The 17115-nt window shown below is 36.9% G+C and overlaps 1 protein-coding gene across 4 annotated transcripts in view; it reads right to left on the minus strand.

Moving 5' to 3' along the window:
- The window catches only part of ORC3 (origin recognition complex subunit 3), a 38409-nt gene that overhangs the window by 19803 nt on the left and 1491 nt on the right, over window positions 1-17115 (minus strand). For 3 of the 4 annotated variants that reach the window (XM_085318735.1, XM_085318733.1, XM_085318732.1), the window contains exons 2-11: window positions 15383-15437; window positions 12709-12806; window positions 7939-8083; window positions 6569-6673; window positions 5628-5782; window positions 4566-4699; window positions 3120-3279; window positions 2151-2264; window positions 760-893; window positions 205-268 (exon numbers count right to left, since the gene is read on the minus strand). In XM_085318735.1, the coding sequence (XP_085174861.1) occupies window positions 205-268; window positions 760-893; window positions 2151-2264; window positions 3120-3279; window positions 4566-4699; window positions 5628-5782; window positions 6569-6673; window positions 7939-7978 (906 nt within the window). In that variant the 5' untranslated portion in view covers window positions 7979-8083; window positions 12709-12806; window positions 15383-15437. Of the gene's footprint in view, window positions 1-204; window positions 269-759; window positions 894-2150; window positions 2265-3119; window positions 3280-4565; window positions 4700-5627; window positions 5783-6568; window positions 6674-7938; window positions 8084-12708; window positions 12807-15382; window positions 15438-17115 lie in introns of those variants that run through there. The other variant, XM_085318734.1, reaches the window with a different exon arrangement.

Consider the following 17115-nt stretch of genomic DNA (forward strand, 5'->3'; position numbering starts at 1 on the left):
CGGAAGCTTAGTGAATTGGAGTTTTGACCTATAGATCTTATTTCTCCACTCCTGGATGCAAAGCAGAGTACCTACCTTATGAAAGATGTTATACAGAACTATACACAGACTATACTTAGTCTTTTATTTTATCATTTTCCACATAAAACTAGCATTTTGCAAGTTATTTTTGCTCTCCAGAGATATTTTTAAAATTTTACCTACCTTTAAGAAGTTATCTGCTGTCAGTAGTGCAATCTGTTTCTCTGATACCTGACTTTCCACATACCTGACCACAAGAAAAAAAAAACCACACAAAAATTATAAAGTACCMTTAAAAATTACAGAATTAACAAGTTTGAGAGGCTTATGCTGCTATAAGGAGTTACCCAGAAGGATTCAGAAAGGAATAGTCCGATCCAGCAAGTTATAAGGCCACAACAAAACTCAAGAGATATGCTCCAAGTCAGCTTAACAAGCTGAAAAGTGATTTGGGGCAATTTGTCAAGATAGTCTGTTTCTGTACTAAGGATGGGGTGGGGGGGGAGGGAAGTTCAAATGATGTAACAAATCACACACCATAGAAGCTATATTCTCTAGACCAAAAGATTAAGGGTTCCTGAAATTGCTTAGAACTGTCCTCTTTTGATGGATTTATCTTTGCTACAGAAACATACGCACAAGTGGTCTACATTTTCCAGTGTTAGATTTACAGATTCCTTTTATGTTTTTTAAGGATGACTGAGTACAAGACTTCAAAAAACTTAAATCCCCTTTTACCTTCTAAAAGAGGGCAGTCTTCGAATATTTTCACACTGGCTGTGTGATAAGGAATTTACTCTCTTCTTAGCTTCCACCAGTTGACAACACAGTACACTAAGGGGTTGAGAATAGAAGTGTTCCACAATACAGAGCTGAAAAAGAAAGCAAGAATGAGTGGTGCTCATGAAAATTCCTCTTCTTGCCATAACTACCTTTAAAGGCTTTCTTGTTATTAAAGTGTATATGCCAGAATAGTAATGGCATTTTTWAAAAAACAATCTTAATTACAGCTCACAGACACTCTACCAGTCACTACAGAAAACTGAATCATCAGTTTTGAGTACAGTCAAGTAATTACCTTTTTTGCTTCAGTAACTCATTTTTTACCCTCTTACATAACAATTGCTACAGCTTGTCAAGTATTTTTATATACACTTACGAAAAACACTGCATTATTTAGATTATATGCAGCTCCAATATTCACAAATAGAAAAGAATATCTTTCAATATATGAAAAGCAATTATAGTTCCAAAGCAAACGTATCAAATGTCCTCACTACAGTTTGTATTTCACATGCACAACAATCCATAACATCTCACTAACAACTCAAAACATACACTGTCAAAGTGGAAAGTCACTCTCCATCAGAAACGTTAAATGTCACCCATGGACATAACTAAGATGACGACCTCTTTTAGGTATTGCTTACAAATTCTGAACTTCTGAAATTGCTTCACCTTTGAACAGTTCAATGCACAAGGAGACAGGTCATACGCTGTCAGTCAGGACTTCTGTTTCCACATCAGGTCAATGGAGAATCATTAAATCCTGGCAACTTTTTCAAATGAGAGGGACCCTGGCAAGCCTGTCTGCAGGAAGAGATACTACAGCAAGGGTAGCTCTACAGGCCACGTTATCATGTGGGGAAAATGGGAAAGAGACACTGCTGTACAGGCTACTCATGCCTCAAGAAACTCAGTTCAGATCATAAAGATCTGGTACAGAGGATCCGAGTAGCAGCACGGTACACATCCAGCTGGGAGAGTTCTACCAGGGCTGTTAAAAGCTACAAATTAATACACAGAAAATACAAATATTTCTACCCTATAAGGAAGGTTCTCCTTTTAAAATTAACTTAAAATAGTTTTTGCAGCAGAATAAGCTGACTTTTAAGTGGTTATGACCTGTTCTACAAATTTTCAAATTTTCCTTAAAAAAAAAAAAAAAGAGAGAGAGAGAGAGAAAAGAAAAGAAACAACATTTGTTCACAGACTTGAGCTGTTTTCAGAGGTCATTTTTCCATCAAATTCAATTACAGCAAGATTAGGATAGAAAAAGTCTGTCAGTGTCCAGTAATCATACCTCTTTTTCACCAGCCATAATTTGAGTTCTTTTTACCATTGCCTACCTGAAATCCTTTGATAAAATTCTGGACTGAAAAATCATGGTACAAGAATATGTTGATGAGAACCTGCAGAACTTTCTCACTCAGTTTAAAGGCAAACTGAGTTGTTAGAAGTAGCTAAAGGAGATAAAAAGAAAAAAAAAAGGAACTATAGCAGAAATGCCTTCATGAATACAAATTCAGCAAAATTCATATATGCAATCTGGTACAACCTTCAGCATGTGTTGATATTCAGCTAAATGAGAAACTAAATATATTGTCAATGTCTAAAAACAATGTTCAGTTTTAATAAAGTATCTGTGCTAAGATTCATTTTCAACTTATTTCACCATRTTTCTGTAAGTACCTTTTACTAATTATACAGTGTTTGAAGTTAGTTTTACTTAACTCTGTTTTTTATTGTTAATAATTTTAAAATAAAATACAAACAGAAATTGTCATAAACGGAGGCAGTAATAGCATTCCTGTTATGACAGTGATTTTGGAAATCTTGCAGAAAGAAGTGTACCAAAAAAATAAAATCACACAGGCACAGTGTTCACGTTACTTGACCATTTGGGTAACTGCTACTTCTAACAAGAAGTAGAATTCAGACTGAAATGAATTCTTCTATGTTTAAAGCTAAATTTTTCATTGTATAAAGCTATCCTCTTCTAGAACACAATGAAACTTAGATCAAAACATCATTTTAATGAAGTGGTGGGAATGACAAAGTATAAATGTCTGAATATATATCCATACATGTCAATGCAAATGAAAGAAAACCAGGTATGTGAACATGCTCAACGCATGAAGAGAAAGCTCGCACTGTTAATAAGTTACTTTGCAGTTTTGAGTAGAAATATCCAAAATACACAGTTCTCAGAAATAGATACGATTTCAGAAACTACAGATAAACTTACTTTTAAAGGACATCCATATATATTGTGCTTGAATACACACACTCCTTCCTCTATGTAGAAAGAGAATTACCTTGTCAATTACTGTAGAGAGGTGCTCCTTACAGGAAAGGGACTGGAAAAGCTCTATGCACAGCAGAGAGGAAACAGAATGAGGAAGCAAGCTGTGGATGATCATTGGAGATGTAGCAATTCCAAAAATCAGTATTAGAGGTAATTCATGGATATGCTGACTAGATCGTGGTGGGAGGAGACACAAAAAGATAACAGTTATGTTACTTTGAGCTTAATGCTATAATAAGAACATCCAAGAATCAAATAACTTAGTTGCAGAAAATCATAATGAAAAAGAATTGGGTGTAATGATTTTTTTTTAAGGTAGGATAAAATGAAAAAGAACGGAATATATATAAAGCACTGAAGTAGAAAAGCAAATAAAACTAATCTTGTAGAAGTCAAATTTCAGAAAGTAACATAAGAAACATCTTTTTCAGTTACAGTAYTTTAATCACAGAATGGGTAAGGTTGGAAGGAACCTCTGGAGATCATCTAGTCCAACCCGCTGCTCAAGCAGGGCCACCTAGAACATGTTAGAYAGGGTTGCATCCAGGCGGGYCTTGAARATCTCCAGAGAAGGAGACTCCACAASCTCTCTGGGCAACCTGTGCCAGTGCTCCGTCACTCTGACAGGGAAGAAATTCCCCCTCACGGTCAGGCGGAACTTCCTGTGCTTCAATTTCTGCCCATTGTCCTGTCACACGGGACAACTGAAAAGAGTTTGTCCCCGTCCCCTTGACACACTCCCTTCAGGTACTTGTACACATTGATAAGACCCCCCCCCCATCAGTCTTCTCTTCCCCAGGCTGAAGAGGCCCAGCTCTCACAGCTGTTCCTCACAGGGCAGGTGCTCCAGCCCTCTGAGCATCTTCGTAGCCCTACGCTGGACTCTCTCCAGTAGCTCCAGTCTCTCTTTATGGTCTCATCATGCCAAACAAAATGTGTTCAGAGAACTGAACCTTATAAATTTTAAAAAAAATATATCCTAGAAGTGACTTTAAGTATAAACAGCTAAGAATCAAGAGTATTTACAAAACATACATCATTTATTCAGCATAAAAGAGATGCAAAAGTCTYCTAAAGTTCAATGTTTCCCCTCGTACATAAAATTTTTAAACTTCTCCAGATTCAATTTTCCTCTTCATATAATTTTAGCATATGCTTTGAGAACTGATAACCAGGACTTAATGGTGCATTCATCTGAAACAGCATACAACATCTTTATGCAAAACTCAGTAATTTCAGCATTATTGTCCAGGTTTTTTTAACTGGAAGCTTTAGTTAGCTTTAGGCTAACTTATTCCCAAAACTTAACAAATAGTTAGCCAGTGCTATAAACAAGCAGCAACAATATCTGATACCAGCTCTCCGCTGACAGAGTTCTCTCATTATTACACTTCAGAATAGCTCCAACTAGAAAACAAATAAAAGAATAGAAGAACAAAACCTCGGGTCACATTACCTGCTGATGACAATGAAGTCTTGAAGTACTTTTGTGGTGAAACTTTCCATATCTTTGAAGATAACCACAACCGGAGGAGACTGCAAGCATCTAGAAGAAGGGGTTTTTTTGCTTGGAGTTTCAGAATCCGTTTTCTTTAGAGACATTGGTTATACGTTATAAAATGGAAGACAGAAAAATAARAAGATTGAAACTCATGTCTCTAACATTATAACACTGCAAAGCTACACAACTTTTTGCTATGATTGTATTTGTAATTAACGTTAAGAGTCGTATTTTTTGTTTTCTCTATCTGGTATAGCAGGAAGTACAGAGAATAAATAGATCTAAACAAACAAAGACTTAATTCCAACAAGGACAAGGATAGCTCTGTGGGAGAGAACTGTTGAAATTCTGTTGGGACCAAGGGGATAGATTTGTAGTTGAGTACACAGAACTTTCTGGTTTATCCAGTATAAATAGTGTGTGTACTAAATTATTTTTTCTGCAGCATACAGCCCCAACAAAGTCATAAAAATCAGTTCTAGCTTTTATTTGACATTGTTATAAAACAGTGTTCATCATTAGCTTGATTACATTTAAAAAATAGAAAAAAAACATTTAGAAATCATCTTTTCACTTCCTGTCAACATAGTATGGGCTACAGATGACATACTGGCACATTAACACAAAAATGGTGCTTTTCCCTTGTTCTTAAAGTTTGTTTTGATAAACAAAACATCTCAGCACTCTTAGGAGAGGAGCATCTGGCACAATGTTGACACTGCACTTTAAACTCCTGGCTCAAATGGAAACATAATATAAAATACTACATTTTGTCTATTTGTCTGTTTTTCAGAATTCTGACAGAACAGCAGACATGCATACCTCATCAGAAACCAACTACAAATTTGTTACAGATGCTTTTATATTCAAATCACCTCCGTTGTTTCTTAGTATTAAACAAATAGGCTACCTCTGGCATTTCTTCCATTAGTGCATATAAACTTGAGTTATTCTATTTCTTTTCTAGAAGATGAACCTAAAAGTCAGTTTTGTAAACTAGCAATACAAAAATCATACCTTTGTTATATTCTCATACCAGCTGATAAGAGAAGCCATCGAACAACGTATCCTGTTCTGGGAAACCTGAACACAGTCCTCCTCATCTGATGAATCCACATTTACATAGCAGTTCATCAGCTGCCCCATCAACTTCTGCATCAGATTTTTTATGCCTTCACAACACATTGGCAGACACACAGCAAAGAGACATTAGTTTAGTTACTTAGAATCATAAATCTTCTCCAAACCCATTCTGCAGAAAATTCCCCCAAGTTACTACTACTTATTTTTTCACTTTTATTCTCTTTCTCTCAAGACGACTCATCTCATATGCTCCAGGGACCTTGAAAGTATTCACAGTATGCATGCTGTAAAGACAATAAAAAGTTATCCTATCAATTTACCAAGACAGCATGAATTGAGGATAAGATGTGGGACATTTACCTTTCCTAGACTCCAGTAACATGCTATTAGAGTGAGCTAAAAATGAGAAGGCCAATCAAAAGGTCTGGGAACGCTACCATGACTGATTTTCATATTTTATTTAAATAATAAAAAGAAACTAGGGGGTAGGGGAGAAGGAAATGTTATTCTACCTATTCCTTCCCCGAAATAAAGTGACTGTAAGCATTTAAAAAGTGGAACACATACAAATATTGTCTGAGCAAACTAGAGGCAAGCCRATCTGCAACATCAACATGCAATACATTACACAGTGTTATCTTGACATTTATACTAAAACTAACTAGTATTTAAATTTTCATTATTTTAAAACAGAACTGGACATCTCTTAAAATACAATAGGCATAACTACTACATAAATATGGGATTGAGCAAATCTTCAGAAGGCTTTCGAGATCCCTCCATCCCACTATTCTTAGATTTAGTGACAAAAACTAGAACTTCTAGTTAATTGACAGTATATTCAGATGAAGAAGCAAAGCTATTGCAGCATTTACCTGGGCAATCTTTGGCTTGCAGCACAGCTACGTAAGGAGTAATATTATTTTGAAGGACTTCTGAGAGGCTTTTAAATGTTAAGTCATGATCTGTAACATTTACACCTAGAAGAAAAAGAAATGAAGTGTGTTTTTCCTGCAACTTGTGACTACAGTCACTGAATGATAAACTGAACAGCAGAGAAAACAGAAGATACCACAAATATTCAAGGAAGGAGTTAAAAATCATCTGTGAGGAAAGATTTTTTTAAGAAACTAAAAGTTTAGACATACATATTAGTACTAGCTGATTTAAAGGAACAGAGAAGCTCTATCAAGATCACTCTTTTAGTAGTTTTCTTTTTGTAGGAAAGACTTCTCAGAGGTACAAATCTGCAGGGAACAGTATTGCTTTTCTAACTTCCCTGCCACTCATTCCCTCAGAAGTTACCTACAGTCATCTAAGCCTTCCAGCTGAAAGTCATCTGCTCTAAAAGCAATGTAGTACAGACACCTGAGACCTAGATCCTCACAGGGCTTATGCAAGGAGGAAAATTACTGTGAGTTAGTACTAACTACAGTCTGAATTTATCATGAGTTATTCAGCATTTATTCCCTTCATTAATATCTTCAGCCTACAAAGAAAAGGACAAGCCCATTCAGAGGGTAACATATAGCTTCTTCTGCAAACCTATTAAGAGTAAGAACCTCTCTCTCCACTAACTACAGAAGGAGACTAAYCTCCTAGATTTTCTTAGTGGTCAACTGATAAATCCACAGCACAGGTCTGATCTCAGGTTCCCTAGAATGACAGTGAAATTGCAACTAGGTTGCCTTGAACCAGGTTTAGGATTACAGTGCCAACCATTTAAAGGACGGACAGATGGAAGGACAGACAGACGGAAAACAACTTCAGAATAAGATCTTCAGCTATCTTTCTCACACGCTGATTTTTCTTGTCCAAGATAAGATGCTGCTTTCCTACATCTAGGATGAATTGCAAGAATCAACTTATTAACATATACCAGAAATACAGAAGCTGTATAATCCCATAGTTAGTCATAGAAACCACCAAGAAAGTTAGTGACAAAAATGACAATAGAACGAAAGCACCTCCAGTGCATTACAAAAAAAGAAAAACACAAGTCACTACCCGCTGCCTAAGACAGCCCTTTAGGAAAAGTGTTCCTTTATAGCACCATTATGCATATAGACAAAAGAGAAGTAAATCAAATCCTGCTTCCTACTCCAAGTCCAATCTCTTCTGTTAGTGTTTCTGAAGCTCATGTTGCCGCAAGTATGCGATATAATTTCCTTTTATGCCTGTGCCAACTTTAAGCAACTCTAAGAAAGCTGATGAAGACAACACAAAACATCTTTAAAAAAATTACCTAAAACAAGAGCTGCAGTAGGGATTTCTCTGGACTTCATCCGACAAGTCCATTCTGTTGTCTCTTCTCGGAACTCAGAATGAGACTGTCTTAGAAAACTTACTAGGTTATCAAATAACTGCTTATTCAATTCTTCTTGTATTTGCTGTAAACAGAGAGTTTGTATTAATATAAATGTGGAAACACAGGAATATCTTTCTTTTCCCAGACCTTCCCTTCATGACTTTAAATTTTTAAAAGTTGCAGGTAAAATTTTAAACACCACAGTGGTTACCTGTGAACTATAAATATGTTAATTTATTCRCTATGTGGCAAGAACAGACATTTCCTACTACCTTGGAACTTTTGGACAAATACCTTGACAATAACTCAGAGAGTAAGTGCATCACTTCTCTGCTGCACTGTCACACAACAGGCTTCAAAGGACAAAAAAATCCACACTGACAAAGCATAAGCGACCATAGCACGAATAGAACAATACAGTATTTCCCGAAGAGCGTTCATCAAACTCCTTTTACTATCTCTTGGCTTACAAAACACCCACAGTCAGGTCTTGTAATTCAAAATGGGAAAAATGAACAGATAAGCAAATATAATGATAAAGGAAAGCATTAGGTATACATTATGGGGGGAGGAACCCTAAGCTACACAACTGCCTCATTTGCAGCACTATCCTTTGCCCTTCAGGATGATCTCCATATAAGATAGCAGGGGGAGGAAGGAGCAGAGAGGGGAAAGAAATACTACTCCTAAAGACAGAAAATTCTGCCTGTGTATATCTATTTCTTTTATTACGTAAGTGCATTTGAAGTTCTGTCTCCAACTCAAAATACCACTTTTACTAGAATAGACCAGGAAATCGCACGCTAAAGTTCAGAATACCAATCCATGCTCTAGAACATAGATGTCAGAAACAAGATTAACTCCTWCCCTGACAAAAATCATTGTCAAGATTTCTTAGTAACAAAAATACACATAGGCAGCTGTGAACTTGATTCTAAATGAGGTTGCAAAGGTTGTCCCTAACAGTACGGATGAAGCAGCTATCAAAGCAGTTAAGATCACATCTCCAGGTCTGCTCTCCTCAATAACTGATACAACTATAAACAAAATAATCTTACTTTTTTCATCCTCTACTGATTCAAAATATTCTTCTGGTCTTTTTGACGTTCATTGTCCATCTGTGAATTCGCAACTGATACTTCTTCTCAAGTTGCCATAGAGTTTTACATAACATTTTAAGAAGAAGCATTCGTGCTGCTAGTTTTATATAATAGTCTCATAATAGCTTCTGTATTACCACACATCCCATAACAATCCTTAGGTATCTTTACCTTGAGTTTTAAAACATTATTGTACAAAAAATTTTYACTGAGCCAATCTAAAAAGACTCTGAATCCTTACTTTGCATGGTTACAGTCTATTTCTTCCAACATGCATTTGTGAATATGGAATTCAGTCTACCATAATGCTACACATTTAGCTTTAAATTCCTCAGTCTTTTCTTGTCAAAGCACTTTTGTGTTTTTTTTTTTGCAAATTTTAGTCTTAGTAATAAAGCTCTATACAGTCATTTGATAATGTTAGCTAAAAACGGTCCTAAGATTTTTACAGTGCATAGTAAGAAAATTTCATGACAGAAACCCATAGTAATGACTCCAGTGCTAAGAGATTAGAAAGATTAGTTGTACAAGAAGAAGCCCTGATTTATTTAAGAAAGGCATGAAGTTGCTTCATGTTTTCAGAGTCAAGTTCAGAGTCCAGACTTTCACACACAGCTTTGCCTAAAATAATAATAATAATAATAAAACAGTCATCAGATGTGGAAGTTATTCACCCAAACATCTACTTAATTTGACAACATTAAATTATTAAAAAGCCTTTTATTTCTAATCTTGTATTGTTTCATTTGAGGAAAAACCTTTAGTTACTATAAAGGTCAATCACTCAATTTAAGTGGCTACCATTGTGGCATACTCACTAAAGATTTCAAAGAGCCTGACCAGTAAGAGATGAGAAGTAACCTCATCTTCTGCACAATGGCACAATCTGTGTTTACATTAACTGTTCTTAACATATAAAGATTCCATAAAGGATTCACATGTAAGGCCATTGGAATGAATGCAAGCATTCAAGGCATACTTTTTGCAGTCTGTTTGCCCTTCYTTGACACTCTGCCAGAAACAACACTAAACTGTTCTGCATCTCAAGGCGATCACCTGATTTACTTGCATGATCATGCTTACTCTGGAAGTGCTTTATCGACTGAAGTTCAACCCCAGCTAAGATACTGACATCTATCTAGGTTTCATCATGATTATCTGTTGTATGATCTGCAAATCAGCAGCTGCACATTACAGCTAAAATTACCATATTACAGCCTTGCATTTGGGCTTCGTCCTTCTACCTGGATCCTTCTAGTGATTCTTAAACTCCTCACCTTACAGGACGGGAATGTTTCTGAACGCCCTCAAGGAGATGTATGATAATAAGAACATTAACAAAGCTGCTGCTGAAAGGACAGCAGTGTGGGGATCACAACTGGGATACCCCACAACACTGAAATAAAAAAAGGTCAAAAAAAAGTCAAAAACAAAAGCAGAATTCCTGCAGTACTTCTTCCCCTGCTGATGTTGTAAACAGCCAGCAAGGTTGTCATCACTAGATGCAACACAGTTTGTGACAGACAAAGTCTGTCTGTTGCAGAGCACTTTAGCCTTACTCAGTACTTGAAAGTCAAAATCTCTTCACTATTCAAGACACCAAATTGACAGCACATGTCCAAGAAAACTGAACACCAGCACAACCACACGGCCTACCAACAAAATCTTGTAGTGCTACTTGTGGTGGTACAAGTAGCACTATTCCAACAAAAAAAAGTCAGCAAACGTCTTGCTGGCTCCATTAGCACACTACTGGAACCTCTAGAATAACAACCCCAATCAGCAAGCCATACATGATATTCATCATTCATGATTCATATGTGATATTCTACCGTGGATCAGGTTCACTACATCGAGGTTTGAAGGCACATAAGGAAAAACCCTGGTTGTCTGAAACCCCAAGCAATCTCATCTGACCTCACAGATGACCCTGCTTCAAGCAGGAGTCTGAATTGCAGATCTCCTGAGGTCCCTTTCAGCCTGAGTTATCATATGATTCTAACAAAACTGGTTAACATCTCCACCCTGTCAACACTGGGATAAGAGGCTGGTAACTCAAAACTCAACAGAAAAATGTCATAGGTACCCTGGAAGCTTGATGAAGAAAATTCCACATAAAGCAGCAAGAATAATTGCATGTAATTTGCCCTCAGATAWACTAAACCATCACGACAAAGTCCATGTCGATTAGTTAATGCAGGATGAACCGTYTGTCCATTAGGAGGAGAACATGTTTGGCATGGAGGAGAACAGAAGAACATGTTTGGCAAACTCTTAGCAGCCTTAAAGAAAACAAGAGTAGAAGAATTAAAGACAGGAAAGACAATTTTTCAGGTGGCAACGGCCCTGTGCTTCTAAGCTGGTAAAGAGGCTCTCAAAATGATAGGCAATGCCTGCTGCTCCATGACAAGTCCTTAGAGAACTCTAGAAAAAAGCACACTGTCAGTCTGAAAATCCTGAAGCCACTGTTGGCTGTCTAGAAGTACTGTTTCAAAGGCCTTCACACAACATTGTGCCCAAGAAAGATCTTCCAAAAGTTGCTACATCCTCTTCCTTTTGTCCCACYGTGTGGCTGCCAAAGCAGTATCTGGAGCAGCTCTCAACATTATTGCTAAAACTGGTGGCTAACTAGCAAAGCTGAAGGAGTTGGTTGGAAGATATCAARCAACTCCACAAACTTCTGTGTATTCTCCTTCATCAGCACTATGATGTTGTGCACTGTTTTGCACATCCTGGCCAGAAATGTTTTGAAAGGGAGCTGATTAGTTAAAGTGAGCTGGATTGTGAAATGGTAGGAACAGAATTAGAGGAATTTTTGAGTTTAGGCCCAGATTGTAAACTGCATCCAGCTGGCTTCCACTGTACATCCCAAAACAAACTTTGGAAAAAAAAATCTCATAATGCTTAGTGCCCAAGAGCAGGCACAGGAATACAGAATACTTGCCCAGAATTCTTGACTTTGAATAGAGGAGGAAATCCTTTCTGCACAGAAGCAATTATTCATACTGTAACACAAGCCAGCTGGCTATATGGACCCAACAACAGCATGCCATCTAACGCACAGCAATGAGTAGGCCACAGTTCAGTATGAAATAAACTCCCATTCCCACCAGACAAGCCCATTGACACTGTCCATATTAAGTCAATAAACTAAGCTTGCAGCTGTGTTATTCAGTATTTGATGTCCATGAAGTTGTAGTCACACAAAACCATTATGAATCTCGGGCTGCTATAAACTCTGCAACACTGAGGTCAAAAGTAGCATAAAATCCTTGCAGGGCTTGCAGGAATACAGCTGAATCAGAGATAGAAACAGCAATATGCCAGGAATTAATAAAAATGACAATCAGTAAAAACAGAAGCTTGTAAAAAGCTGCTTGAAGCGCCAAAAGCATATAGCTCTGATTAACAGCAAAGTATAACTGTTTTTTTTTTTTTAATTTATATCCTGGACACCAATTCCAGTCTTAGTTAATATCTCTGGCCCTCTTGTTGCTTTAATGAATTGTTCTTTTAAGCAGTGAAAGAAAGATCTTCAGAAACAAAAAAACAAGTAAGCAGTGTTACAAATGCAAACTGCTGTTTTAGTATTACCAGGAAGACTCACCTCCGTTTCAGATTTGATCTGTTTCCATAACGACTGACAAGTAGCAAATCGTAGTGCACTATCCTCTGGATCATTGTTTCCTTCTCTGAAATAGTCAGCTGGAAAGACAAAAAGCAAAGGTGAGCACAAATAAGATTATGAAGACAAAACATTTTTTTTTTTTTGAGAATAAATTGAAGCATCTGGCTGAAAGAGGAACATTATCTTAAAATAAATCCAGGGAGATTATTTCTCTTAACCAATTAATTGCAGGTATTTGGCAAAATAAGTGAGGAAATAAGCAGAATCTGTTACCCATGTGTGCAGGTAAAAGGTAAGAGTTGGCTTCCCCTCAAGTCTCTAAAAGCTCAATCGGGGCAAACACTCATTATTAAAACAAATTAAAAAACAAAAAAACTTTCCCTTGCAAAAACACTATTACAGTCAAATATGAAGCCAAAAGGGCTTAGCAGGATAGATACATGAAAAATCCATTTTCTTTCCCAAGAAAGATGCAACTAATATCAATTTCTTGAAAATAATAAGGTATATTGGAAAAGGACTGTTAGGTTATGTGAGATTTTTAAAAATAGTACATTATCTTAACCAACACAACTATGACTGCAAAACTTTTAAGCACAAACCAGGTCTACATTTCTTGGTGGAAAGGAGATGCAAAGTGTCTGAGCTTCACCTAAAAAGCCATCGAGCCTTTAAAATCAGATTGTTTTTGGTAACAGTGCCTTCTAAATGTATTCAGTTTCCCAGATGCTGCTCTGCCTCAGAGACATGATGAGTACAGAACCTCTCCATCTGCTTCCAACTAAGAAGCCAAGGCCAGGCTGGAAGGAAAACAGAAGACTGAATAGAATAATAATAAATAAATAATAAAAAAGAAGAGTGAGATTTTGCTCACTGTCTCTTTTTTCCCCCTCTCACACATTCCAGCAGTCTACATTTCCTCTCTGGAAAAAAAAAATGCATACGGATTGGAATCACCTTTCTACAGTCCCAGCATACATTTAGCAGGTCCAGAATAGCTTTTAAGGTTTAGCTAACACTACCTGGAAGGACAGAAGGACTGAAGATTAAGTAAGCAACCTGCTGACTGTTGCTAAAGGTAGCAATAAACTTAACCATTAGGTTTTTCTACTTCTAAAGACAGGCAAACAAAACATTTTATAAAAAGGTTCATTTACTAGCTATTCAGTGCAGTATCAGCTGCAGTCTGATCTCTAGGAAAGAACCAGTTGATGAGCATATAATGTTTGAAAAAGTAAGTGATGAAAAAGGGCCCTCCGTCTCTCTCCATCTCTTTGTCTCCTCCAAAAGAAATATTTCATTTTTATCCTAAGAATATCACTTAAACACACAACACTTTGATTACACAGGCCTTAGGCTTTTAGTGAAGCCACACCATTTATGTATTACAAGGAATAGCATTATTTCTACGCTATCAAAATTCAGACAACATGCATAAAAAGCACAAAAGGCCTTTGCAGAGTGCAAAAGTGTTATCAAACACGACAAACTTCACACCTGCCAGGTTTGGGCTTCCAAACTAGATACATGCACATTTAAAGAAATACCTGTTTAAAATAATATTCTAAACACCTGCTTGTTATCARCTTAGTTCACCTCTGCCTGTCTTTTAGGAGTAGTTCAGTCAAATCCATTYTATGGAAGAGTGTTTGCTTATTGGAAAAATATATTTATCAGGATTTATCCAAGCATTATTAATTTTACAATAACAAAACCATAAAATTCAGTAAAGGGTAAGATTCCAACATGGCTTAAGTGCACAGGTCTAGGTTGTTMGTTTATTTACCTTGCAACGATCTGTGGTGACAGGTTGTCTTGTATTTCCCTACCTCTCATTCCTTGAGCTACAAATGTGCCAACTCTCACAGAAAAAAACAACTTCGGATTAACTTTAAAGCAGGTGTTGTAGTAAGTCCCTCTGGTAAAAAATAAGCCTGTGGCAATTTCAAAAAAATCTCATTTAATTACTTCCCCCTCTTCTCCTTTTTAAAGGAATAGACACAGCTTTTGACAGCTCAGGTGCTGCCAGAAAAAAATTAACCTGGGAATAGAAACAGTAAGTCTCCTGAGCAATTCTCAAACACCAACTATTTAAGCAGCATTATTTGTAGCTCCAGCAAGGCTCAGTCCTGTTCAGTCTTTCTCAGATGGGCAAAAAGACTCATATACACAGCATATATACTTTCTTTCCTCCAATCCATGTAATAAGGACTAGTAGATAGAAGTCATGGGATCTTCACAGATGGCTTCTTTATTCTTTTCCTGTGGAGACTTAGGCAAGCCGTTCAAAACACAATCTGAATGGATTATCATTTCTGACCATCGCAGCTTGGAAAGGACTTATTCAGCCTTTTCAGATAGCTTACTGACTAAGAATCTGTTTACAGTGGCATTGAAAAAAAAAGAGTTCCATCTTTTTTTTAATGGGGGGAGTTAATGATAGCAACAGTCTCTTGATTGCTGAAGTTGAAAAAAAATATTCACACTACCCAACAATTTGCTRAAGTACTTCTGAAGAAATGACAGCTTGCAGCAATACTGACATCAAGGAGCAACAGAAATCCGCACACAGGTATCACAGAATTCAATCTGAACTGAAGCTTGCAGGATTAACCCTTCTAAAGCACAGCAATGTACACCAAAATRCACTAACCTGTTTTTGGAGATACCCTTCTCTTCTTGGGACTTGGTTTAAACACAAAGCAGCCCTAGAGAATAGCAAGAAAAATACAAACTTCAAGATGAGCATCAATCTGACCAGGGCTCCTGAGGCCAGAGGAGTAACTTTATTCTCCTTCAACCTCGGTGTTCCATTAAACCAACTTGCCAGTGTCTTAAGGACATCAGTTCCAGACAGACTAACTTTCCACACTGTCCATTTACTTTTCTACTTCAAGCTGGGAAACTAGTGGAAGCAGCGTCCCAGCATACTTGAGAGGGGCTTTTCCACTTTTCCATTACGTCTTTTAATTCATTTACCAACTGAATGACACCAGAGAAGAATCTTTAAACTTTTCATATACCTTTACTAGCTTTGAAATTTACAGGAAAAGGATCCTCCAAGGCCACTGCAAAAAAGTCTGCCGTAGAGCTTCAGTTATAAAAAGGGAGATGGAGGAARTAAGAGGCTGAGATGCATAGAAAAGAAGATCCAGAATAATACAATGTTAAGTCACTTACAAAAGTAAATGACACTGCCCTGCCACCAAGAGCAACACGCGCATCCCAATTTGGCCACCAAGAGTAACACACGCATCCCAGCTCAAGCAAGGTTTTAAGGAAAATGGTTAGAAGCAAGATGACTGTTTGGAAAAGCATTCAGGCAAACGAAGACCCTGCCTCCCAGGCAGTCTGCCAAACYGAAGCCATGCCTCATTTAGATCTCTGCTTCACCAGGGAAAAGGAAAACAAACACAAGTATTCAGCTTTGAATTTTGGAAGAATTTTTTCATTTTTCCTCTAGAAGTTTYGAAATTTCTTCCCCCCAACAAAATTAACCTTTTTTGAAGAGTCATAGTTTCCTGTAGATCAAAAATTATATGCTTTCCTCAACTCTCCCTGTGAGGTGCTCCTGCTGGAGGAGGAGAAGCATACAAATGTTCATGGGATTGACTTAGTCTGCTTACGCACCTTGTTTCCCAACAGAGATGCTTAGATAAACAAAAATTACCAAACTCAGTCTAAGATAGCTCAATTGCTGTTGTAAGAATGATCTAGTAAAAATAAAACCCAGAAATGTGTTCAGTTTTGATCACTGTCTGTTGAGCGACTTTGGACAAGTTCTTTCCCTTTTGATATAAATGAGGAAACTGAAGCAAAACATCAATAACAATATAACAACTCCTCTGGAAAAAGAGCTTTATGGAGTGCAAAGCTTTTCTAAATATTACTAATTTTTGAGTTCTAAAATATGAAGCAGTTAAAAACAATATAAAATCAATGCACTGAATGCATTAAACCGTTATGAGGATTTTGACATCAAAACTGTGTTTCTGTACATCCTTGGAAACTTCCTGTTTTACCACATATACTAACAACCATCTAAAAATTATAGGAGAGAAATTGTGGTTATTCTACATATTCTTAACGTTCTGGAACAATTTCACTACAAAACGCTCATCTAGAACCTCATTTATACTGCAGTACAGACATTGTACCAGAATAGTAATTCATGACAGCATAATTGGAATAAGTCAAATTTACTGTATAATTCACATATATATAAGAAGAAACACTATATGCTTAAATCAAATGAAATATAAATATCCTTTGTTTAATGCTTTGGAAGCATCAGATTTCCATGCATCACTCAACATAGTAGAGCCCATACTATAAAATGGGAAAGAAGTGCCATATGTTAGACACTGGACAAAAGCAAGGGACTTT

This window comes from Rhea americana, unplaced genomic scaffold (genome assembly GCF_003343005.1).
Source record: "Rhea americana isolate MKP2758 unplaced genomic scaffold, rheAme1 scaffold_55, whole genome shotgun sequence".
Classification (NCBI taxonomy): Eukaryota; Metazoa; Chordata; class Aves; order Rheiformes; family Rheidae; genus Rhea; species Rhea americana.